Below are 27150 nucleotides of genomic sequence, written 5' to 3' on the forward strand. Positions count from 1 at the left end.
GACAACCGAGGCTGGTCGTGGGTCCAAACTTGAGCTATGAGACATTCATTTCAGGGCAAAGCACTGGACCCAACTGATTTTATATATGTTCCATGTGAGCCCTCGTCAGGTGGCATGAAGTGCCCACAATCTGGGGCTGACGTCAGTTGTGTACGGAGACCGATTCTAGCTGAAGTTGTGAGCACAGGCTGCAGCTAGCTGAGGCGAATTGTCCGCACAGACAAGTTCTATCTGAAGGTAATTGTGTGCATAGACTGGTTCTAGATTAAGTTAATTCTGTGCACAGATACCAGCTAGCTGAAGTTAATTGATTGCACATACTGCAGCTAGCTGAAGGTAAGTGGGTGCACAGGCAGCAGCTAGCTGACTTTAATTGTGTGCACAGATTGTAGCTAGCTGAAGTTAATTTTATGCACAGACTACAACTGGCAAAAGTTAATTGTGTGCACAGGCTGCATCTACCTGACGTTAATTGTCTGCACAGACTGCAGCTAGTTGGCGTTAATTGTGTGCTCTGGGCACAGCAGATACCGACTGGGTGCCCAAACTAGTCCTGTGATTAAAATCTAAGATTTGGTGAGCATAATCTATAATGAAATCAACTGAAACACTATCACACTTACTACAGATAGATGCACTGAAGTACATTTTGCAGATTGATTGCTTCTTCAACAGGTTTCGGATTTGTAAATATGCTATCTTGATTGAATGCCATTGAAACAAGCATTGGCAAACTCAGTAGGCTCGGCCTTAGCAAGCGCCTTGGGTGGTTCTGGCTCGCTCGCTGCGCTCGCTCGCATTACTGTGTCCTGAAATTTTATTTTCCAGAATGGCGTGTCACCAACATGAAAAGTTTGGAAAGCTGTGCCTTAGAGGGTGGTTGTTTTCTTGACACCTTAGCCCCAGGAGAAGATAGATCCTCATCAGTAATCCTTTTCCTAGAAGATATAGATGAGCCAGAGGCAATACTTCCCACCTCGATAAGGGGCGGTCCTGATCCTTAATCTTCTGTAGCCACAGAAGAAGACGCCCTTCTCTATCTCTGAGGGTTTTCTGAGGGAAGGTCCTGCATATCTTGTACTCTCTCACCTGGTGATCAGGATAAAGGCAATAAATGCACTTCTTGTAGGGATCTTTAGAGAACAGCCGGAGCTTCCCACAAGATTCACAAGGTCTAAAGAGAGATTTCCTTGAAGACATCATGAAGTGAAGAAATTCCTGAGGAATTAGAGAAGTACTGTGCAGAGCTCAGGGAGACTCCCTTCACACGATGTGCAGTAGAAAATCTGAGAGCCTGAGCCTCTGAGGAGAACATTCTGGAGGGTGCTGTCACCTGATTGGCTGCAGCTAGGACTGTATATAATGACTTGGACAAGTCACAAATGTGAAAGTTTTTTCCCTTGTAGTTTATGGCTACTTTACTTCCTGGTTCTAGGTTACCTAGGTTATGGTTAATATGTGCATAATTATTGCTTTTTTATGTACCGTTGGACTCCCACTCCGACTACGGGGAATGATTCAGGCATGTGAATCTATGAAAGACACCCCATTACTGGAGGATAATTAGGTTGAGTAGATTATTTAAGTCATCAGACCTGCAAGTGTAGTAAAATGTTTATGATTTATCGAGGCCTGTTCAAAGATGCAGTCAGCACGACCAGGAAAAAGAAGAACTGAGGCTGTGAGGCAAATGCCCAGCAAAGTACATGCTGGAAGAGAACAGCTGCTGAACCTTTAAAGAAACTAGTTTACTTTAGCTTACCAAGCATTTTTTTCTTCATTTTTCTCTACTAAAGTACAAGGATGCACATGTTTCTAACTTGAGAAGCTAACAAGTTTCTGTTAGGTGCTGCAATGTAGCGTTTTTGCTGTTCCTTAAATTGGCTATTCCCCTGAGAAAAACTTAGCAATAGACTTACCCCTAGATTCATCAAAGTCCCGTTTTGCGAGTCCTTAATAGCGATTATTAAGGAATCGCTATTAAGGACTTGCAAAACGGGATTCATGTAGCAATCGCTAAATAAATTGCGATTGCTACACATTCCTTATTTGCAATTAGCAAATTGCTAATCGCAAATAAGAAATAACTCCCCATTCATTCCTATGGGCCTAAAGGCCCATAGGAATGAATGGGGAGTTAAGGATGCGATTTCAAGGGTGCTAGGGGTGTCCAAAGGACACCCTGTAGCACCCCTGAAATGTAAATTTAGACTTATGTTGCGCACACACATGTCCAAAGGATATGTGTGTGTGTAACATACAACTGAGAAAAATGCACAAAAGTGCATTTTTCTCAGTTTTCGCTATTTACCACGAAGTCAGACTTCGCGGTAAATAATAATAATAATAATAATAAGGGAGTCTTATAAAGCGCGCGGTTACGCTGGCTAGCGTGTCCCTGCGCTGAGACAGATAGAAACTCATATAAACGGGCCGCCGAGTCAGCTAAGTTTGTCGTGCATAAAGGTGTGTTTTTAGCTTCTTCCTGAAGACGGCTTCAGACACTTCAAGACGGAGGTCCAAGGGTAGAGCATTCCATCCCTTCGCCACCAAATAGCGAAAGGATCTGCCTCCCATGCGAGCCTTTCTCGTCCTGGGTACGTATAATAGGCCCCCATGGGAGGAGCGCAGCGCTCGCGTAGGTTCGTATCTGGAGACCAGACTCTGGAGTGGTACTGGTGCCCTCCCATTAAGGATACGGTGGCAGGTACAGAGGGCTTTAAACTCCACCCTGCTCTTCACTGGAAGCCAATGAAGAGTCTGAAGGGCTGCTTTGGAGGCCGATCTTTTGGGAAGCTTTAGAATGAGGCGAGCTGCTGCATTTTGCAGTACCTGGAGACGATTTAACACCTTGCTGGTAGCTCCGAGGTACAGTAGGTTGCCATAGTCCAGGCGCGATGTGACGAGGGCATGCACCAGCGTCCTGCGGGCCGACATGGGAAGAAGATCTAATATCTTCCGCAGACCTCTTAGGACGCTGAAACAGACCCCCGTCACACGGCCTATCTGAGGTCCAAAGGACAAATCAGCATCAAGCCAAACTCCAAGATTCTTGGCTTCCCGACAGGGAGTTGGAGCCTCGCCTAAACAAGAGGGCCACCATGCCGACGACCACACAGATGGACCACCCCCCACCACGAGCACCTCAGTTTTATTGCCATTTAATTTAAGGCAATTGGCGGACATCCAGGTTGCCAACTCCTGCATACAGGTTCTAAATTGGTCCGCCGCAAGACCGGGTGCGCGCGAGAGGGAGATCGCCAGCTGTGTATCGTCGGCGTAAGATACTATTTTCAAACCATGACCCTCCACAATAGTGGCTACCGGGGAGACATATAAATTAAACAGGGTCGGACTCAGGGACGAGCCCTGGGGCACGCCCTGTCCCAAACCGATCTCCCCAGAATAGCATTCGCCCTGGCGGACCTGAAAGCCTCTCCCCGTCAGAAAGGATTGGAACCATCCGAGTGCAGTGCCCGATATACCTCCATTATTCAGACACTGTAGCAAGGTGGTATGTGCTACAGTGTCGAATGCCGCACTTAGATCCAGTAGGATGAGGGCCATGGTCTGTCCCTCATCCACGCCCTGGCGAAGGGTCTCTACTGCCATCAGCAGCGCTGATTCCGTGGAGTGGCAAGGACGAAAACCAAACTGGGTGTCATGCAGGAGGGCAGCCTTCTCCACGAAATCCATCAGTTGTACATTAATCACTTTCTCTGCAATTTTGGCCAGGTAGGGTAGAAGGGAGATAGGTCGGAGGTTCTCTAATTTGTCAAAACTGATGTTGGTTTTCTTTCTCAGGGGTAGAACCACCGCCTGCTTCCAGTCTCTAGGCACTATCCCAGTCTTAAATGACAGGTCTAGCAGTGCCTGATGTAAGGCTCCAGCACTGGCAAGCTATCAACTAGCCTTTTAGGCGTAGTGGGATCCCGAGGGGAACCGGACTTAATAGATTTACATATCTTTAGGAGATCCTCTGGGGGCGGGGTAACGAAGTTGTTCAATCTATGTCTATTCCCCCAGTCCCTCGGGATTTCCACAAACTCAGTCCCTGCTGGAAGATGATTGGGAAAAGACGAGTAGATTTTGGTTACCTTCTCGGCGAAAAAATTCGCGATCTTATCACAAGACTCCGCCGAGCACTCATCAGGGGCAGTAGCTGGTGTCCCACCCGAGAGAGATTTATAAAGCAAGAAAAGCTCCCTCGTGGAGTTACTAGCCTCACTGATTCTGGTAGCATAGTATGCGGCTTTGGACTTCCTGATTAGTCCATGATAGAGTCGCCTCCCGGTTAGATAGATCTCCCTAGTTTCCATTGAGAAAGCTGCTCGCCATTGCCTTTCCACTCGCTTTAGAGCTGCCTTTGCAAATAGCGGCAAAAAATAGCGAAATCGCAATTTATTAATGGTTCATGAATAGCATTTAAGTAATCTCAAATTGAGATTCTTTAAATGCGATCGCAATTTGAAAAAGCAAAATTTTTTGCGATTTTTCAAATTGCGAGTTCATGACCCATAGATGAATTCCAAATGCCATTTTTGAGGGCGCAAACGGCCGAATTCTGCGATTCGCACCGTTTGCGCCCGCAAAAAGGCTTCATGAATCTAGCTGTTACTGCTTAACTCTATTGAGGTGATATATAAATAACTTGGTTCGAAATTTCTTTCTCCAAATAAAGAGTTTTTTTGTATACTAAGTAAAAGAAGCGCTCTGGAAAACTCTGCACATTGGCAGGAATATTCTACATTTATGACTAAGCCAGGATCCTATAATGCAGGACTCCTACTTTTGCACACAGACCTGGCTACGCAATGAAAATATCATAAAAAATAATGGTATTACCCTGTTACCTCTCAGAACCTGGGTCTATATGATATGAGCTCAAATATGTTCTGTCGGGTAAAGCAATTCCTTAGCTAAATCTGAGAGTAATTTAGCAAAAAATATATACACCACAGATCAATCTTTGAACTGCGTCGTTCAGAAACTAATACATGAAACATAAGACATGTGAGGTCAGTATTAGACCAATATTTCACACACCTGTTTTACTATGAATGAACAATAAATGTAAGACACCACACTAATATTAATCAGTTTTGTGTATTCAAAATCATATTTTTGCCTGATAGGTACGATTTCCTTCATACAGTATTCGCTGCATCTCTGACTGGGAGAGGAGTTTCGAAGAGGAACACATCCTGGCCTCATTACAAGCATCGTAATTTGATCAGAGCCCACCCAAGCTACTCTTGGAAACTTTACGGTGAGCATTAATCCAGGCCATATGGCTGTATTACCAATTAGTGTCTCAAATTGTAAATAATTACATGCAACGCCTTCCTCTTGGAGGAAGAAGTAGGGCACACCTTCCCCTCACAAGTCGGACACAGGAGCAGTTCTACCCATCCTGGCCCAATAGCTTGTTGCAATACCAGAGTGGGTCCCAACCAAGTGGATAGGACCCTCTATACAATCAGTCAACCCCAGGTTATTACAGTCCTGATGAGACTCTTGTATTCCTGAAAGGGGTGAAACGCCATTGTCATATATACAAAGACAGACTATTTTTCTATAATTGTGACACACTGATTTATCCTCAGTTTCCTTGACAGTATTGAATATAATTTATTTATAAAGTTTTATATAGCGCCAACTAAAGAAAATAACAAATATGCAGTTCATGCTTACATTATCTCTTCACTTCGTTTGCCTTGGTTCGGTTTTGTTTTTCCTCACACTTGGGGTCAATTTAGTTCTCTCTTTTTCTTTTTGAAAAGAAACTTCTTATCACTCACAAAGTGTTTTTGACAGACTTGACTGACTTGCTACTGATGGGCTGCAAGAAGTTTGCATTTACTGCATGAAAAAAAAGTTTTTTCTGAGGTTAACACGGAAGAACTAAATATACATAAGTGGGCTAGGATTTTGCCCAGCTATCGATACTTTTGGATTTTATATACGATGGTTGCCCCCTCACACCTAACGAATCACTAATTGGGTTGCATGAGAAGATTTGTCCCTCGGTTTAAATACTGCTTAGCTGTCCCCAAAACTATCACCAGTCCTGAGGAAGACCCGCTATGATGTGTACTCATTAACACATACACCAAGGGTCGAAACTTCAAGGATATTTTTAGTCCATGTCCGTGGGCAAACCATCCTGAAACTGAAACTAATGTCTCTAGAGGATGTATGTTGAATCATTTGTTAAAAACAAGGACTGACATCTGTGTATATTTTGTCTAATTGTTGTATGGTATAAAACACTATTGCACGTTATGTTATTCTTTTCACTAAGTCGCGTTTTGTGTGTTTTGTATCTGGGACAGCCATCTATGAAGGAAATTGTACCTATCAGCTAAAAATATGATTTTGAATACACAAAACTGATTAATATTAGTGGTGTGTCTCTTCCGTTTATTGTTCATTCATAGTACAACAGGCGAGTCAAATATTGGTCTAACACGGACCTCACACATCTTATGTTTCATGTATTAGTTACTGAACGACTCAGTTCAAAGAATGATCAATGGTGTATATTTTTAGGGATAAATTGCTCTCAGATTTCGTTAAGCAATTGTGTTACCCGACAATACATATTGTAGCTCATATCATGTAATGAAAGTACCGCATGGTTATCCTACCTAGCTCCAAAGCGCTGCTCGGTTAAGCCGTAAAGTACAAGTTACTTAGCTTCGGTAATGCCTTATCTGGTTGAAACTCTATCTAGACGTAGATTCCTTATCTTAGAAACATTCCCATGCATCAGATTGGATCTGGAAATTTGTGAAGAGTACCCTAGCGAGTGCGTTAATGGCGTTGTTCTGCTCTGCATGGCGTCATACGCGCTGCAAGTGACATAAGCGGTGCCTATACAGGCGCCACCCAAGTGTGCGGACGTCAGTTACTTTTAGCGTTTTTCCACAGCAGAAGCGCTGAGCCACGGAGTACACTGACCACAGGTGTGGAAAACTTGGGCCCTTAAGAGGGAAAGTCCTGTCTCTAGAAATCTGTTCGCAGAACGGGGAGAATGGGTAAGTCAGTAAGGAATCTGAGGTAAGATGAAATCTCTACCATATAAGGCGTTTATAAAGATAAGTAACTTCATTTGATAGAGACTTCCAGTCGCAGATTTCTTACCTTATAATAGATACCCGAGCAATCTCTCTCCGCAGTTAGGTCTGCAGACCAATTTCACACAAGGAAGTCCTGCAAGCCCTAATGGGCAATGTTAGATTTGGGGGTCTCTAGTTGGCACAGGTAGGTACTTGTGACAAATAGGGACCTTCTCCTCTAGTCAGGACAAGGGGATTACACACCTAAAATAACCCCTGCTCACCCTGTAGGCTGCATGGAGCGAGCAGTCAAGGCTTATTTCAGAGGTGATGTAAGTTAAGCAGTTGTGACCACATACAGTAACCCAGTGACAACACTACAAATGGACACCACACAGGTTTTATATCAAAAATAAGTAACTTTATATAGAGTTAACAAAAGACCATAAACGACAAAAATACACACTCTATGATTTCTTTAAGATGGTAACAAAAGACCATAAACGACAAAAATACACACTCTATGATTTCTTTAAGATGGTAGATTTAAGCTTAGTTTAGTTCAGTTCTTAGATGCGACACTCTGCGTCAATGTACCTTAAGTTGCGTTGCACTTCCACGACAAGCAATGTCGCAGTGATGGGAAATGCGGCAAAGTAAGGTGCAAAGAAATAAAGACGTGAAGATCTTCCAGATGCGGCACACTTCTCGGGGATGTGAGAAGTTCTCGGTTCGATGCGTGGACTACAGCGGCGACATCCAAGATGCGACGGCCGCAGCTCCAGTGGCGACACTCTTCTTCCACGATGCGTGAAGCTTCCACTCGATGTGACAACTACGGCGGCGACATCCAAGATGCGACGGCAGCAGCTCCGACGGCGGCGTGCTTCTCAGGGGATGCGAGGTGCTCTTGGTCGATGCGGTGCAATGCGACAGTTCCAGCGGCGACAACCTCCTTCTTCTGAGTTGCGACGGCAAGCACAGAGAAGGCGACACGCTCCAACCTCGTTGCGAGATTCTTCTCCTGATGCGGTGCAGTGCGACAACTACAGCGGCGACACCCTCCTTCTTCGGAGTTGCAACGGCAGCAGCAGCGACGGCGACACGCTTCCTCTTCGTTGCGGAACGCTTCTCTACGATGCGGTGCAGTGCGACGATTCCAGCGGTGACACCCTCCTTCGGAGTTGCGACAGCAGGCACAGCGACACGCTTTTTCTCGTTGAGTCGCGCTTCCAGCTCCTTGCGACACAGCAGCAGGCACTTCCAAAAGAACTCTGGGGAGCTGGGGGGGTGAAGTCTGTTGTCCCTGAGACTTCAGCAGGAGGCAAGCTCTTTACCAAGCCCTTGGAGATCCTTCACAAGTTGAAAGCAAAGTACACAAAGTTCCTTTCTCCTTCCTTTGACAGTAAGGCAACCACTGCAGGCAAATCCCCCAAGCAGCACTTCAGCTTGGTCATAGTCTCTCCTCAGTTTCTTCAGATTCCTCTCCTCAGTAAAGCTTTCTTCTTGTAGTCCAAAGTAATCTAGTTTCATGGGATCAGGGTCCCAATATTTATACCCCAAAATCCTTGGTTTTCTCAGGGGAGAGGGGCCTTTGCCCAGTCCAAACCAGTTCTGAAGCACTCAGTTTACCAGACTTCTCCTTTCCTTTCACAGTGCAGGGCAGGCACATCAGACGCCCCACAGGAGGTGGAGCCAGCTTTGTGAAGGAAAGTACAGTCCTGGAGCACTTTGTTTACAGGACTCCTTCTCTTCTTTCAGTGTGCAGGGCAGAGCCATCAGCCGCTCCCCAGGGGGTAGTGCCAGCATTGTGGAAGGCAGGCACAGCCCTATTCAAGATTCAGGTGCAACTCCTCCCTCCCATCTAGATACAGATCTCTCTATTCACCAATGGGGGACTCAGCCTGTCTCTTGGAATTCCCCAGCCCTGTCACTCACAAAACCAGACATAGGAATACACAAACTAGCAGAGGCAGGTTTGAATGGTTAGACAAGCAATACCTACTTTCTAAAAGTGGTATTTGCAAACACAGAATATTAAAATAAACTTCACTAAAACATGTATTTCAGGCATACTAAACTCGAATTTCTACCATGTTCACCGAGACAGTTAGGATTAATCACTATAATAACTAACAGCCCATTCTGGCCTATGGAGAACAGGTAGCCTTGCAATAGTGAAAAATTAAAATGGCTGTAATTCACTATTAGGACATGCCACACACATCAGGGCTTGTCCTACCTAATACTTACAATGCACCTTGCCCTAAGGCCTACCATAGGGGCGACTGATATGAAGAAAAGGGAAGGTTTAGGGACTGGCAAGTGGGTGCACTTGTCCAGTCAGCATGACAGTACCAGACTGCAATGGCAGACCTTAGACACATTTTACAAGGCTGCTTCTGTGGGTGGCACAACCAGTGCAGCAAGCCCACCAGCAGCATTTGGATTTACACGCCCTGGGCACACTCAGTACATGGAACCACTGATTAATACAACAATTTACAGTAGGGAGCACTTGCACTGTGGCACTGGACAGCAGTGACACAGGCCCAAAACATCTAACACCACCAAACACACATGAGGCAACAGCAAAAATGGAAGGGAGACACACGCCAATGGTGCCATGTCTAACACGCAACATGCCCATCCCTACAGACACAACCGTCCAGGCAGTAATGTTTGGCAAACGTCTGCAGAGAAGCCCAAGCTACCGCCTGGCAGATGTCCAGGACCGGAACTCCGCAAGCTAAAGCTGGAGTGCATCTTTAGGTCTGGTGGAATGAGCACGCAAAACCTCAGGGGGGTTGCTTTTCAGCCAATGCGTAGCAGATTTTGATACATAGTACAATCCATTGTGAGATGGTCTCCTTCTGTACCTATCTGCGCTCCGACATTCCCCACGAAGAACTGGTCATCCATCCAGAACTCTTGTGTGCGATCAAGGTATACGACAATGCTCTTTTTGGGTCCAGACGGTGAAATCACTCCTTTTCTTTGAAAGGATGAGGCAGAGCGTAAAAAGGAGGAAGATTGATGGAATGGCCTACACTTTTGGAAGGTAGGAAGCACCAATTTGTCTGGGTAGACGGGAAGACAAGGAGGTTTGGATGACAAGATCTGAAGCTAAGTGACCCACCGGGGAAATGTTATTACCACCAGGAAGGCAGTCTTGATGGTAAGGAGCCTGAGTGGACAACTGTGCAAAGGCTCAAAGGGAGAGAACAAAAGGAAAGTGAGAACAAGATTGAGGTCCCACTGGGGCATAATAAAGGGAGAAGGTGGAAACAAATGTTGGAAACTTTTCAGAAACATGTGCAACAGGGGATTTGAAGTGGGAGGGCTGATCAGGCAACTGCAGAAACGCTGAAATGGCAGAGATATAGCCCTTCCGAGTGCCCAGAGCAGAGCTCTGCTGGGAAAGGGAAAGGATAAACAAGAGAACATGATAAAGGTGGGGGGATGCAGGAAAGAGATCAATGTGCATTTCTGTACAGCATGTTACAAATTTTGCCCAATGGCAGGCGTAAACCATCGTGGTGGTGGTACGTCTGGCTGCCAAGATAAATTCCCAGACTTTGGGTGGAAGGTCGAAAGAGGTCAACTGTCACTGCTCAACCTCCAAGCAAGAAGGCAGAGCGTTGATAGGTTCAGGTGGGGAGAACCCTCCCCTGCGACAGATGATTCTCCCCAAGGGGCAACCTGATCGGCCATCAATGGCCATGCTCAACAGCTCGGGAAACCACAGTCTCCATGGTCAGTCCAGAGCTACAAGGATGACTTGGGCCCAGTCGTTCCGGATCTTCTGGAGAACCCTAGGCTGGAGTGTATAGGTGGAAAGGAACAGAGGCGGCCTGAGCTTCAATCAAGATGAAAAGCATCTCAGAGCATGTGCTGTCTTGAAAACTCCAGCGCACAGACCTGCTGACATTGCACGTTCTCGTCGGTGGCAAACATATCTAACCAAGGCTCTCCCCACTGCTGGAAGGGACGTCACACCACCTCCTCATGGACATACCATTTGTGATCTGCGAGACATTGTCGGCTGAGCTCATACACTCTGGGGTTCAGTGAGCCCACCAGATGTTGAACCACAAGGGAAATGCCCAGCAATGTCCAGAGGCGCAGGGCCTCTTGACAAAGGGTTCACAAGCGCACACCGCTCTGTTTGTTGCAGTACCATAGAGCGGTGTTGTCATCCGTGGACACTTGCACCAACCTTTCCTGAAAGGAGGGCAGAAAGGCTTTCAATGCTAAATGGATCGCTCAGACCTCCAATAGGTTTATGTGGAGTTCTGATTCCACCGGAGAACAGAGTCCTTTGATCTCCACCTCTCCCAGATGGCCGCGCCATCCCAGGAGTGACTCGTCTGCCACTACTGTGAGATCTGGTTGGGAGGGAGAGTGGTCTGCCGCTGACCCAATAGTGAATCATTTACTACCACAGCAGATCTGTTACAGTTCCCTGTGAGATTTGGACCATGTCAAGAGATTCCCCTAACGTTGCGCCAACTGGTCCTACTTCAGAGTATGCATATGCCAACGGGCATGTGTCACCATCAGTATGCAGAAGACTATGAGGCCTAGTAGCTTCAGAGTCAGTCTCACCAAAATCCAGGTAGAGGCTGAAATGTCGGTGTCATAGCCGGAATATCCTGGACTCGCTGTAACTGAGGGTAGGCCTGAAACTGCAGTGTCAAGAATAGCTCTGATTAAAGGGAGCACCTGAGCGGGAGTGAGTTGTGACTTTAGCACGCTGATAGTGAACCCCAAAGAATGCTGGAGGTTCGCCATAATCTGGAGGGGAGAGACAACAGTCTGGGGCGAGCCCGCCTTTAACAGCCAGTTGTCAAGATAGGGGAAGACTGGCACCCCTGATCACCGCAGATGAGTTGCAATCACCTCCATCACCTTGTTGAATATCCGAGGGGTGCTGGTGAGGCCAAAGGGGAGCACAACAAACTGAAAGTGCTTCTGGTCCACAGTGAACCACAGGTAACACCTGTGGGAAGGGGCAGGAATATTCTTCCTGCAAGTCCAATGTTACCATCCAGTCTCCTGGATCCAGGGCAGATAGGACCTGAGCTAGAGTTAGTGTTTTGAACTTCTTGAGGAAGAAGTTGAGAGAGAACAGGTCTAGGATAGACCTGAAAGTAGCAGGAATAACAACTGTGACCGACTTCTGGTGATGGCACTCTCTCTATGGCTCCTTTGGCCAAAAGAGCCATCACGTCCTGCCGGAGAAGAGATTGGTGATCCTCCGCCAGCCTGTCGTAAGTAGGTGTTATCGAGGGAGAGGCAGCCTTGAAGGGGAGGAAGTAGCCCAATCGGACAATCTGCAAAACCCACCTATCCGATGTAATGGACTGCCAGTGGGGTAGGTGAAGGCGAATGGTAAATGGGAGGTGGTGGACTGACCCTTCCTCTGGCCACCTGACCCACAGGCTGGTTGGTTACTTCTTCCAACGCCACGCAGAGGGTGGACAGCTTGTGCGCCGTAGTGGCTGGGCTGGTAAGAACGCAGCTGTACGCCCCTTCTGTGGCCACGAACAGCGGATTGAGGGGCCATGTAAAGGCCCAAGGACATAGACGTAGCCCTGCTGTCCTTAAAGAGCTCCAGCACCGAATCTGCCTTGTCTCCAAAGAGACGGGAGCCACCAAAGGCCATGTCCATGAATGATGTCTGGACATCCCCAGAAAATCCAACAGTCCTCAACCAGGAGTGGCGTCATAGGGCCAATGTTGATTAAACTTCTCTGCGTAGTGAGTCGGTGGTGTCTAGTCCACATCTAATGGCGAATTAGCTCCATCCCTCCTGTCGGAATCAGCCTGGGAGAGCACAGCACAGGCCTCTTCCATAACTGTTGGCAATACCTGCACAACCATATCTCACAGGGTGTTAGCGGTCTGACCCCGAAAAGCAGTAAATCACACTTTTTCACAACTCCTTGGAGTTATTATTACTTTTCAAAAGAACCTTTGTATGCAAAGGAGTTTCTAGTTAGTGAGCTCTATGCATTGTAATACGAATGTTTGAGGTACATCGTAGAACCATTCCAGTGCCCCAAGAGCACCGCTGCTGCCACCAGCGTGACATCCTGGGGTTTACTGGTGTATAAAGACTCTGTCTATTGTTACCAGCAGCTGTGTAGATTGATTATATTCTATACCCTACAGAATATTCAACACATCGGTGGTATCCTGCAGGAATGATGGTTGGGTGATCACAGAATCCCTAAGGAAGAAGTCCGCAAACTGGGACAAGGGCTCCAATACTGATTGAATCCCCGATACAATCGGGCGACCAGGTGGAGGACGCTGGGCTTTATGAATCTTCGGTTTGCGCGCATGTGAGGTGCTTTCTAGCCTTTTAACACATTTTTTCTAATTTTTCTAATTTCTCTCATATTTTGTGTTGGGTATACACATTGATTTCAACCATGGTGGGATGTGTATTTGATGTGGTTATTGACAAATCTTTTTAAATTTGAACATGGATGACTAATCATTTCATGGGTTGTTAACCGGAACTGTACTGGGAATGTTCTTTTGAAAAGTAATAATAACTTCCAGGAGTCTTGAAAAAGTGTGATTTACTGTTCTTCGGGTCAGGCCTAATAGTGTTTATAACTGATTGAGTGGGGGGCAGTCTGATTCCTCATTCCACCTATTGCTCCCATTGTGAATGTGTTAGAATAGCGGCCCAAAAGTCATGCGGTCTTCACAGACCTCAATGCCAGGCTGGAGGTAGAAAACATTTTCTTGCCTAAACTGTACAACCTCTTGGATTGCCAATCTGGCGGAGTAGCTGAGAATGCACCAGGATTTACATGTGAAGGGGAGGCTTGGACCACCAAGCTCTTCGGGGTAGGGTGTTCCACTAGGAATTTGATGTCGCCTAGATCTGGGCAGTTGGCAAGTGTCCTGTTCAAAGGAGCCCTTGTTGGGCCTGGAAGAAGTGCCAAGAAGGACATCCGTAAGTGCTTTGTTAAGTGGGAGCTGCGGTTCTGAAGGGGACACTCTTTGTTCAAGCACTTCCATCTAGACATTAGTCTTGACTGTGACCAAGGGCAAACTAAGGACCAGGAACTCAGCTGCCCTCTGCACCACCATAGCGAATGAAGCTCCTTCCTCCATAGCCATGGTAGGGGGAGAAAGCATGCCAGTATCTGGAGAAGTGTCCAGTCCACTAGCTTCACCCAGGTCCTCACACCAGTCCACGTATTCATAAGGCTGGTATTTCTCAAAGACCAGCGGCCCCTCCCATTCTTCCCAGAGACCTAACACAAAGGAATAGGACTCAGGCTCCAGCCTGGAAGGCATGGATCCAGGCAGCGCCAGAGTCGGACAACACCCCTCTGGCTCAGAGTCAGGGATGTAAATGGGATGGAGCTTAACTCTGGATCAGTGCTGGGTAAGGTCAACATCGAATGACCGGTACAGACCTGGATCTATCTGTGGATCCTTGGAGTTTGATTGGCGCCGGAGCTGTTGGCATGGATTTAGTAGGGACCTCTCCTGAACCTGCGGGGCCCGAAGGTGCACCAGAAGGAATAGGCTGTTCAAATGTGAGGCGCATGGACTCATAAAACTCTTGGATTTGAGTGAGGGTCGCTTTGGCTCCTGTAAATGCGGGGAGGCGCAGAGTTGGCCTAGGAGCTGGCTCAACAATGGAGCAAGGCCTCCAGGGGCACTCCCTCGTCTCGTCGACCGACGGAGTGAAGTCAAAGTTACAACCTTTTTTAGTGGGAAGAGACTTACCTAAACAGCTTGACGACTTAAGAGTGTGACGATGACCTTGGACTCCGCGACCTTCTTTTCGACCGGGAATTTACTCTCGACCGGGACCTAGAGCGCCGCAGTGTCACACGTCAAACGGCCAGGAGCTTAAGGGATCGCCTTCGGGTACATGGCGCAGCAGTGAAATGAATGAATGAAAAATGTTATTGTTCAGTTACTAAAAACTTACAATTAAAACGACATTCTACAATTCTTCTTACATTTCATACATTATTAAAACCACATAATTAAAATAAACTTTTCATCAATGTAGAAAACCAAGTATAAATAAAACCATCCTCATTGTCCATAGTTAAGCAACTTCTTCTCCACTATTTCTATAAACTTCAGAAGTCTACCCGTAAATTGCAAGCTTTCTCCTTATAAACTGGCTAGGACTCCTTGTCAGCATGTTCGTATAATTGGACTATTAAAGTCCGACCTTAGCAGCCTCCTACGTTCCTCTATTAGTGCAGGGCAGCTACAGATGATATGACAAATGTCTTCCCTCTTGTAATAACAGAGGCGACACAACCTCTCACTACTCATCAATTTCCATGTAGGGGCGTCTCCAAGAAACTGGCTATTTCCAATTCGGAGATTCATCAGGTTCAGCTTTGCCCTTTGGCTTTTTGAGTCTCTCAAATATCTTTGGGGTTTTAGCATACCATACGAAGCAATAACTGTCCATGCATGGGATCTCTTTGCCAGTACTGCTTTATCCCATTAAGACAACACTTTTTTGCTGCACCCATTTATTACTTTGTTAAAAGCCACCTGTGAAATAGGTAAGGCCCATAGTTGTTCCGCATTGAACGTATCTATTGCCAGTTTGAAATATTCATGTGCCTGCTTATGTTTATACATGGCGCAGCAGTTGGGACAGACCTCCAGTCATGGTCTGGTTCAAAGCACCAGAGGCAAACAAGGTGCAGATCTGTCACCGACTCGGTGACAGGCACTGCAGGGCTTGAAACTGGCGACTTTGATAGCTTCTCTGCTAAACCAGGAGCTAAGGCCTCAAAAAAGACTTCGACAAAATGTTAAAAAAAGCTTAGGCAAAAAGTGACTGAGGGGTAGCTTTTCGTGGATCTGCGTTAACTTGCGCGGAAAGAAAAGAACGGACGTCAGCTCGCCTAGATGCACCAATAGAGGTACTGCGAGCCTAACTACTGGTGCAGGTGATGCAAACAACGCCACACGGAGCCGAATACCACCTAACAGTGCACAAGGGTACTGCTAGATCTAGTCTGACGCCAGGGGACAATCCTAAATAAATAATCTGCATCTAGAAGTCTTTAAGATAGGAATACCTTCGCAATTATCAGAGCAAACTATACCATGTGTTCACTTTCCTGGATCCTCTGGAAAAGTCTGTTAAATGCTACCATCTTGAGTGTTAGAGTGCAAGGGTCCCTCTAGGTGTTTTTTCGTTTGACTTATTTCAAACTTTGGTTGAATAGTGCCAACAGACAAGTGTCCAGGAGTAGACAAGGAAAAGGAACAGTGAGGGAAATAAGGCTCTAAAACCAGTGTACTCCAGTTTGGTCCCAGCCTCAACTTATCACAACATATGCTGTGTACTCCTATTCGGCCACAAGCAAGACTATGTAATGGGTAAAGAATCTTGAAGCTATGGGAATTCCCGGTCTGGATATGAATTCCTAGAAAGGGGAAGATGGATATTTTTTTAAGTTGAGCAGAGCCTTTCCCTTCCTATCTGTTGAGCTTTATAAGGCTGTATTAGTGAAGTAAATAGTTCAAAGATTGATGACACAAATTCCATCACGTTGGCTACCCAGTTTACCGGACACAATGGCAGAAAGCAATTCAGAAGGAACACTGTGGCATAACTTATTGTTGGATAAACAAAGAGGCATTCTTTGGCGACCCTGCTCAGAGCCGTGCAGTACCTTCCAGTTGAGGCAGTGGAGTTTAAGCTCCAATGCTTAAAATATATATTTAAAAGACATGGCACTCAAATACCGGAGAAGATTCTCCCACATATCCGGGCACCTGCCCTTTGGCCAATACATCACCTGTTGCTTAGACTCCCAAAATCAAAGTGCACAAGGATAAATGTATAGATTCTCACGTTGCATTCCCTACTGTGATAAAGTTTTCGGACTTGAAATATTATGTAGCTGTAATGTGCCATGGCGACCATAAGGGCCACAGAATTATTTACAGGTTTCCTAAATGGTTGATACTTAGAGGAAATTTTGTTTGATATGGCGGCAATTAAAATACAAAGAATCAAACCAATGTGTTTGTGTATCTGCAAAAACAATCCATCTCTAGGCAAAAAAGCAACAAGGCCGTCAGCAGGCAGCATTTGGCGATAGACGCCCTCTCTAATACAACAAATTACTAACCTCATAATGCAGACATGCCTTGGTGTTCTCTAGATCGAATTTCAGGACTTTTCAATGAAACACAGCAGCTCAATTCCCAAAGTAACAGTCTCATTTTCATGGGCACAGAACTAGGACTGCAGTGTTGAAGATAGGGTATTTCTGGCAATCTAGAAAATGCATTCAAAGTTTGGGCTCTACAGAAATCTGGGCTCAGTACCATAAGATCAGAGAAAAGGTTCACTCTGTGCAATACGGAGTACTCTGAAAGGCCCTTCTCCAAACACTCTAATTGGCTATTTAAGAACATGAGTAACTAGGGATTAAGTCACCATCCCTGCCAGACTGGAGAAGACTACCCCTTAAACAGTATTGGGACCCCATGTAAAGATGACCTTTAAAAATAAGGAAACCCCATCATGAAGGCTTAACAAAGGGCACTGCCCAGAGGCTGCTGACCACATGAGGCATAATACAGACTGCACTGAATCAACCCCCTAGCTCAGCCTTACACATCACAAATGACACCACCACAGCAGCACCCACTGACTTACCGCCTATGGTGCTCTCCTGGTACTCATGAAACTGCCCCTTCACGAAGCGCAGCACCAGGCTGGACTTGCCCACTGCTGACTCCCCGAGCAGCACCAGCTTGAACTGACAGATTTTACTTGTCTGGGTCTGACCATTTGGCCTGGTGGCTCCTCGGCTGGTCATGGCCTGTGCTCAGGTGATGCAGGGAGCCCCCAAGTGGGCTGAAGGGCAGCCAATCGCCAAGACTGGATGGGTGTTGTTCGGCGTCAGGCGAAGTCTTGGATGCACTGCTGACCTAAGGGGATAAATTAAAAAAGAGAAGAAGCATTAGGGCTAATAGCCTGACCTGAATTTTGTCGGATGGGTTACTCCATCATAAATATGCCAGATATCCTGGCGGTCTTCGTACAAGAGCATTATATCCTACGGCACTTGTAATAAGGCAAACCAGATATTCGCCATGACTGTGATGGAGTACCCATCTGCAAACTCGAAATTAGGTCCCAAGTCTTAAGAAGTTGTTCTTCAAAATACACTAAGACATCATCCTTAAATAGCCTTCTAAAACAGTCCTGTAGGATGCACACATGAAGAACAAGCATTGGCAAAGCCAAAAGGTCTCACCTATGCAAGAGCTGTTGGTTTTGCCAATATGCTTTAGCAATGTTGTACACCAGAGAGGCTGCTGTTCAGCATTGGCTAAAAGTTAGGGTAAAGGAGAGTGGTGTGAGGTGTTGTAAAGTGGATTAGAGTGGAGTGTCATACCGTAGAGCTGAGTGGCGTGGAGAAGAGTGACCTGGAGTGTTGTGGAGGGAGTAGAGTGTCGTAGAGTAGAAGGGCGTAGAGTTGAGCACAGGGTCAGAGTTCAGTAGAGAGTTTTGGAGTAGCATAGTGTGTCGTGGAGTGGTGTAGAGAGGAGTGGCATACAGTGAAGTAGACTTTCAGAGTGGAGTGGCATAGCGTTGAGTAGTGTGTCAAAATAGAGTGGAGTAAAATGGCATAGAGAGAGTTGGGTAGAGCGTTGTAGTGTCGTGGAGTGCTGTAGAGTGGAGTGGCATTGGGTGGAGTAGAGTGTCAGTAGAGCAGAGTTTAATGGAGTAGAGTATCATAAAGTTGAGTATCGTGGAGTGGTGTGTCTTAAGAGTGGCCCACAGTGAAGTGGCGTAAAGTACAGTGAAATAGAGTAGATTGGCGTAGAGTGCAGTGGTGGTAGAGTGTATTGCTTTTGAGTAAAGTGGTGTAAAATGCAGTGAGGTAGAGCGGTGCAGAGTAGATTGCAATGGCGTGTAGTGGTGCAGATTAGACTAGAGTGGGGTAAAGTGAACAGGCACAAAATGGAGTGGTGCAGGGTAGAGAGTAGTGGCATAGAGTAGAGCGGTGTGGCGTGCAGTGGAATAGCGTGCAGACATGATGCGTAAAGTGTCAGAGTGCAGGGCCGTAGATTGATGCGAAGAGCAGTGAGGCAGAGTACAGTGGTGCAGAACAGAACAGAGTGGTGTAGAATACAGTGACGCAGTGCTCTATGTGGTGTGCAGTGGCATAGAGTAGAATGCTGTAGAATATAGTAGCGTAAAGTGCAGTGGCGTAGAGTGCACTGGTTTTGACTAAAGTGAGAAGATTGGCATAGTGCGCAGTGGTTTGGAGTACAGTGGCATAGAGTGTAGTGGCATAGAGTAGATTGCTTCAGAGTAGAGTGGAGTGGTGCAGGGTAAAGCGCAGTGGCGTAAAGTAGAGTGACAGCATTGATTGCAGTGGCGTGGGGTGGTGCAGAGGGGAGTAGAGTAGCATAAAGTGTAGTGGCATAGACTGCAGTGCCAGAGTAGATTGTGTCAGAGTAGACTGAAGTGGTGTAGAGTGGAGGAGTGTGATGTAGAGTAGAGTCTATTGGTACAAAGTAGTGGCGTAGAGTGCAGTGTTGCAGAATGGAGTGTATGGAGTGGTGCAGAGTGGATTGGCCTAGGTTGGAGTGGTGTACAGTGCAGTGTCACTTAATGTAGATTAGAGGGACATGGAGTACACTGATGTACCGTGGTGTAGAGTGGCGACAAGGAGAGTAATGTTGCACAGAGTAGAGTGGAATAGAATTCAGTGGCAGAGAGTGCAGTGCTTCAGAGTAGAGTGGTGTAAAGTGCAGTGGCATATAGTAGATTGTTTCAGAGAAAAGTAGAGAGGTGCAGGGCAGAGTGTAGTGACATACAGCAGTGGCGTAGGTAGAGTGCAGTAGTGTTGAGTGGTGCAGAGCTGAGTGTAATGGTATGGTGCAGAGCTGATTCTAGTGGAGTAAAGTGACGTAAAGTGCAGTTGAATAGAGTGCAGTGGTGTAAAGTAGATTGTTTCAGAGTAGAGTGAAGTGGCGTGAGGTGGAGTATTGCAGAGAGGAGTGGTATAGAGTAGTGATGAGTAGAGCACTGGGGTAGAGTGCAGTGGAGTGCAGTGGTTTCGAGTGCAATAGCGAAGAGTGCAGTGGTGCATAGTAGTGGGGTACAATGCATTGGGTAGAGTTGTGTAAAGTAGAGTGACGTGAAGTTGCATAGAGTGCAGTGATGCACAGTAGATTAGAGTGGCATACAGTGCTTTAGTGTAGAGTGCAGAAGAGTGGAGTATAGTGGTGCAGAGTATAGTGTAGTGGCGCCAAGTAGAGTGGCAGATAGTGGAGTGGCAGAATAGAGTGTCAGAGTGCATTGCTATAGCTCACAGTGATGTAGAGTAGAGCGAGTATGATGCAGGAGCATACAATGCAGTGGTGCTGAGTAGATTGGCACAGAATGCAGTGGAGTAGTGTGTATTGGTTTTGAGTAAACTGGTGTAGACTGCACCGGTGTAGGCTGCAGTGGCGTGGAGTGGCACAGAGTGCAATACAGTGGTGTAGATTGTAGTGGCAGAGTAGACCATTTCAGAGTAGAGTGAAGGGGCGTAGAGTGCAGTGGTATAGAGTAGTGTGTCATAGAGTGCATTGGTGCGGAGTGGCTTAGAGTGGATTACCTTAGAGTTCAGTGGCGTAGAATGGCAGAGTATACGGTCGTAGAGTGCAGTGGTGTGTGGTAGTGGCCTAGAGTGCATTGGTATAAACTGCAGTGGCTCAGGGCAGAGAGCAGTGGTGTAGAGTGCAGGCATGATGAGTAGAGTGTCGTAGTGGTGCACAGTAGAATAGAGTGGAGTACAGGGATTAGGTTCAGAGTAGATTGGCATAGTGACCATTGGTTTTGAGTAAAGTAGTGTAGAGTGCATTGGCATAGAGTGAAAAGTTACATAGTAGGGTGGTATAGAAAGAGCGCAGGGACGAAGGATCGTAGAGGTGCATAGTAGAGTAGTGTGGGGTAAAATGCACTGGCATAGAGTAGAACAGAGTGGTGTAGCATAGAGTGAAGTGATGCAGAGAAGAGTGGAGTGGTGCAGAGAAGAGTGTTGTGGCACAGAGAAGAGTGCAGTGACGTGGAGTGGGGCAGGGGGGAGTGGAGTGGGGCAGGGGGGAGTGGAGTGGGGCAGGGTTGAGTGGAGTGGGGTAAAGGGGAGTATGCATGGAATGGTAGCATACTGCCATTACAGACAACAGGTCTTCAATTTAAATTACCATTACATTTTCACTTCCATACAGTTTTACTGATAAAAGTGTACAGCACACAAACAATGTGTGGAAATGTCATCATCCAATGTTTTTATTTGATCATCAGCACAGTCCATTTACAGACATACACATTTTGTTGTGTGCTAGAAAAATAAAAAAACATCTCTACAGGCTTCCTCAAGCAGACCTGCACTAACCAGTATAATTGTCACATAAATCCTCTCACTTTGAAGTTGGAGATTGAAAAAACAACACCAAGCTCCCTGGAAGACACGGTCTGACATTTGAACTCTACCTTAGACTGCAAATGTGACAAGATACGAATAACATTTAAAGGCCAGTTAGTAGAAAGTGAGTTTGTGGAAGAATACAGTAAACAAGGTATGGGCAACGGGAGGGAAGAACTCTAGCTAGGTAGCCTAAAGCAAATAAAGCCGGTAAATAGAAAGCCAGAAATTTTGAGTTACAAATCACAACAGGCAGAATGCATTCCTAGGTCTACTTTCTGAATGTCGCTACAATGTCTTTAGCAAACCAAACAGCAGTGCGGTCTGGTAGGGTGCGACCTAACAAAACCAGAAGAATTTGTGCCATGTCACTGTGGCGCTGAGTAGAGACAGTACCTAGGGTTTGCCATATATCTCTCATCTGCTCATCTTTCATTAAGGATCTGCATAACCATAGAGCGGAAGAGTAAGCAAGGGCTTTCAAATCAGTTCACGCTGAACTCCAAGATCACAGCTGGGAAATACTTCCTGGGTCGAACATGAAGGTGCCTGCTGAGAAACTGTTTTACTGATGACGAGAAGGGTGATTTTCCAAGCATTGCAGTTGACGAGAAAGCCTATGCACAGGAGAAGAACTTTGGTGTGGATAAAGGGGGTCATGCCAATTTTGAAGTAAACTCTAGCAATGTGCAGAGTAGTGGGCAAGAGAATCCAAGCTTTGTCCTCTTACTATCAGTGGAGGATGCAGGCCAAAGATACCGCACAGTGGTGCGGAGAAACTCAAGACACCAAGTGTCACAAGCATCCCTTAAAGAAAGCTGCAACAATGACAGCTAGTAAGGACTGCATATTACAGTAATAAAGTCGATACAAATGTCGGATAAAATTGGGCTCGCTAACAGACATCATCTTATAAACAGACTAAGTGATACCCAGAGTACAATGCAGGCACATTCTGGCAGAACAAGAGCACAGGCTCCTATGTCTGCATATCTACGACAGGGGTGGCTAACAATGGAAAGAGCCATGCCTGACTTTCTAAAAAACTCTGGTTATGGAAATAATTCCCTTTAAGATGAAATGTATGCAGATTTATCGCATGTGAATAACCTCAATACTTGTATGGTGCCAGCCTCCAAGGACCGGAAGCTTGTTTCCTTTCCAGTATAAGAATTGGCTTGGTAGTTTGGTCTGCCTTGTTCCCATGATGCACTGGGCCAGGAACAGACTAATTTGCATGTAGCCAGGTTCTGAGCTGGGATGGTGCAGTGAGCTAAAAAACGGTGATGGATCAAGCCCTGATCTGTTGACTGGGTAGGAGTGTTCTGCTTAATTCAGATACTCTGTCCATCACCACCCCCCTTTTCTGAATAGCCTCCAAGGACCAGCATTGAAAACCATTTGTCTACGATTGGAGCAGCAGGGAAACTGGTGTCTTCGCATTGGTTTCTTTTGGGATGTGGAAGAGTGCCTCAACCTCTTAAAAAGAAGCACTGCATTTTAGTTGTTAGGCCGAGCACAGCATCACATTTACAGAATGAGACAGTACTGCTGGTATACATGTAACTTTTTTTTACATTTTTTTTCTTTTGTTTATTGGCATTTTGACAAGAGGAAACATACAACACATGGTGCCAAATAATACAGATATGACACGACTCTTTTAGCTGAACAAACAAAAGTTATAACCAAAACAGAAGCATCACATTTGACCGAATACATATGTGAGATACATCATCATAAATTCACAATCGGGGCACTGTACATCATGTACGGGTTGTATGAGAGTTGCAAAATGTGTGGACACATAGTGACTCAGGAGGTCAAGACATGATCAGTAAATGCCTCTTGGTGGGATTCAGTGGAGACCTCGGGATCTTATGTGGTGTCTGAACTACAGGAGGACAGCTAACTCAGAAATGGACCCCAGATATCCTTTGGCCGGGATGCCTGGGGCAGTAATTCCCAATATATATTTAACGGTTCTTGACAGAACAGGATGTCTAGGACCCAGGCTTTTGTGGCGGGTGGTTTGCTTTTACCCCAGTGCATCGCAACCCGGCGTTTATCAAGGAGTAGCAACATGGCAAGCAGCCTACGGTGAGCCAGTAGGTCCTCTTTAACTTATCCTAGAAGGCATACTGTGGGAGAACGAATTAGGTGGGTTGCTAGGATCTCATTGATTGAGTCAATAACTTCATGCCACAAGGTAGTGAGATTAGGGGTGAGTGGAAGTAGTGTGGACTTGGTCCGATTAATAAGTACACCAGAGAGGCCGCCAAATCTGGTAAGTTCCCGAAGGACAGGGTTCAAATTATCCAATGGGTCTTGAAAATACAAAGTTATGCCGTCTGCACATAGCGATATTATGACATCTCTCGTGGAGAAGTCAAGGCCACATGTTTTATGGTGCTGCCTGACTCTTGCTGCCAGGGGCTCCATTGCAATGGCGAACAGGAGGGGGCGACAAGGGGCACCGGTATAACTTTGATAGAGTGGAGGTCACCTCCCTACTCTAACCATGTCTGCCACCGAAGTAATCCCATGTTTTGACACGACAAGGGAAACCCAAAAGGAATCACACTAGGGTCCTTGGGCAGTAGGCTATTTTACAGAACAGGGGACCCTAGACATTGAGGATCAAAATAAATGATAGACATATACTAAATAGTATATATGACCTCTGCCCAGCCGGACAGGTTTTTTAATTATGCAATTTTTAAGTTACTCCGTATAAATGACAGTTATACAAAAGTGGGCACAACCTGTGACCCACAAGAAACAAGGACAAAACAAGTGACACGAACAGTTATGTAGAAACGCTAAAAAGCGGTCTGTACTCATTCCTTGGTAATACAGACTAGTTTACAATCACTGCAACCCATTGTTGTTCAGAAATTATGAAGTAAAATCAACATATGGTGCATTTAGGTCGACGACGTTTCGATGCAATTACACAATACTTGCATCATCATCAGGACAAAAGATATATGTCATGTTTGTCTTGGAATTTTCATTACAATCACAAAGCCTCGTGATTGTTCAGAACGGCTCCATAGTAAGCATTCCGCACAGCGTTAGCCAAATGGTTTCGTTTTCCGTAAAAGATAGTAGATGGTTATTTCGGCCGTTGAACGCGATTGGTCCTGGTTAATACTTCGTGTGAGGGATATTCAGTTGCAGCATGATGGCTGAACGGGGGGATTCTGGCGGCGATCTTGTTTCTTGTGGGTCACAGGTTGTGCCCACTTTTGTATAACTGTCATTTATACGGAGTAACTTAAAAATTGCATAATTAAAAAACCTGTCCGGCTGGGCAGAGGTCAAGTAATCCCAGTTCACCCATCACACAGACTCTGAATACAATGGAAGGAATTATGTAAGAAGCCTTCTCTGCGAGATGGTCCTTTTCAGGTCCTCCATTAGTTCAAGAATTCTCAACTTACCAACCATGCACCATCCTTCTACTCTTCTGACCAACCCCATCCCTCCACTGAGTGTGGACTGCCCCACACAACAGCTACAGGTGCTTTCACCGAAGAGGAAAAGCGTCAAATACCATTGATGGCGGCTCAGCCCAACCCGCTACTCAGACCTATCTAAGGCTAATATTTGGCTAACTGCAAGGCTGAATGTAGTGTACAGCAAAGCCACTCCTAGGGTTGTGAATGGCGTGTTAGGTACAAACCTAGATAAAACAGCCCTGCTACAAAGATGAGGTTGTAAGGATCAACTCGGAGTTTCAATGGTAAGACTGCATGTGTTGTTTGTTGGCCCGGATACTGACCCTGTGAAGGAGAACTGAGCTTCCAGTCTCCTCGAATCTCCTGGCAACCATAATTGAGAAGTTAGGGGTAGCTCATGGGAGACTGAGTGATGGATGAAAGGAGATACAGATTAACATCATGACTACTGCCACATCAAAAAATGGAATGTGCACCCAGTGTTGTTATTTTGAAACAGGAATGCAGCTTCAACAAGCATTTACAATGCAATGGTCTCGGCATTATTAAAGGTAGAGCTATTGGCATTGCTCATGACATTTTTTTTATTTTTTTAATCTTCAATAAACGTCATTGTCATTTACACCGCCAATAGCTTACTCGTTAAATAAATGGCATTGTCATTTGCAATGCCAATAGGTTAATCGCTCGCAAATGCATGACCTATTGCATTTACACACACACACCCAAAACCACACACACACACACACACACACACGGGGGAGCAAGCACAGCCAGGGGGCGGGGGAGCAAGCACAGCCAGGGGGCGGGGAAGCAAGCACAGCCAGGGGGCGGGGAAGCAAGCACAGCCAGGGGGCGGGGAAGCAAGCACAGCCAGGGGGCGGGAAAGCAAGCACAGCCAGGGGGCGGGAAAGCAAGCACAGCCAGGGGGTATGGGAGCAAGCACAGACTGCTTTTGCCTGTCTCTAAAATACCCTTGTTGCTCAAAACAGCCATCCTATATTGGAAAGCTACATTGAAATACACCAAATACATACATAAAATACATACATAAACTGTTTGACTATAGCAAGTACAATGGAAAAGTCATATGTCACTGAATGTAAGATTGGAAGACCAACTGTGTACTGTGTATTATGTTGATGATTCCTGAAACCTATAATAATGCCATGCTCGATTGTAATGATAACCTGAATAAAACCAATAAAAGTATGTTTAAAAAAAGCTAGTAGCTATTTTCTTTTATGTTGTGTGCACCCCAGAGCTCGCAGGCTAGAGTATTGTGCTGAGTGGGCCCCCTGCAGCTTGCGGGCCGCAGCACCACGGGGCCTGTGCGGGCCTGTGTTACACCACTATGTTTAGAGGGGGCTGGGTGAGTGCTCTAAGATCTATTTATTGTTCTCACTAATCATGGTTCACATATTGAGATTAACCTAACCTTTTAGGTGGCGCTAAGAGGTGAAATACGACAAAGCCTCTGCTCTGTGGGGCCGGGCGAGAGGTGATGGTCAGAGTGGAGATGCAGGGGCGCTACAACAAAGCCTCAATAACATGTAAATGGTCTTTTAAAGACCTGCTAAGTACTTTGGTGCGGCTGTCTGGGTGTGTGCGCTGAGGAAGCTGAAGGCTGACACAGACAGACAGACACACACACAGTGAGATGGGGGAGGGAGAGGGAGGGGAGAGAGAGGGCAGGAGGGAGAGAGGGGGCAGGAAGGAGAGAGAGGGCAGGCGGGAGAGAGATATGGAGAGGGAGGGCAGGAGGAAAGGGTGGCCAGGAGGAAAGGGTGGGCAGGAGAAAAGGGTGGGCAGGGGGAAAGGGCAGAAGGGAGAGTGAGGGCAGAAGGGAGGGCAGGAGGGAGAGGGAGGGTGGGCAGGAGGGAGAGGGAGGGCAGGAGGGAGAGGGAGGGTAGAAGGGAGAGGGAGGGTAGAAGGGAGAGGGAGGGTAGAAGGGAGAGGGAGGGCAGGAGGGAGAGGGAGGGCAGGAGGGAGAGGGAGGGCAGGAGGGAGAGGGAGGGTAGGAGGGAGAGGGAGGGTAGAAGGGAGAGGGAGGGCAGAAGGGAGAGGGAGGGCAGGAGGGAGAGGGAGGGCAGGAGGGAGAGGGAGGGCAGGAGGGAGAGGGAGGGCAGGAGGGAGAGAGATTGAGAGGGAGGGCATGAGGGAGAG

At 46.5% G+C, this 27150-nt stretch overlaps 1 protein-coding gene across 2 annotated transcripts in view; it reads right to left on the reverse strand.

The window, feature by feature from the left end:
• The window catches only part of RAB5B (RAB5B, member RAS oncogene family), a 237526-nt gene that overhangs the window by 84099 nt on the left and 126277 nt on the right, over positions 1-27150 (reverse strand). For both annotated transcript variants that reach the window (XM_086963913.1, XM_086963914.1), the window contains exon 2: positions 17749-18023. In XM_086963913.1, the coding sequence (XP_086820039.1) occupies positions 17749-17911 (163 nt within the window). In that variant the 5' untranslated portion in view covers positions 17912-18023. The remainder of the gene's footprint in view (positions 1-17748; positions 18024-27150) is intronic.

Source organism: Lissotriton vulgaris, chromosome 1_1 (assembly GCF_964263255.1).
Source record: "Lissotriton vulgaris chromosome 1_1, aLisVul1.2, whole genome shotgun sequence".
NCBI lineage: Eukaryota > Metazoa > Chordata > Amphibia > Caudata > Salamandridae > Lissotriton > Lissotriton vulgaris.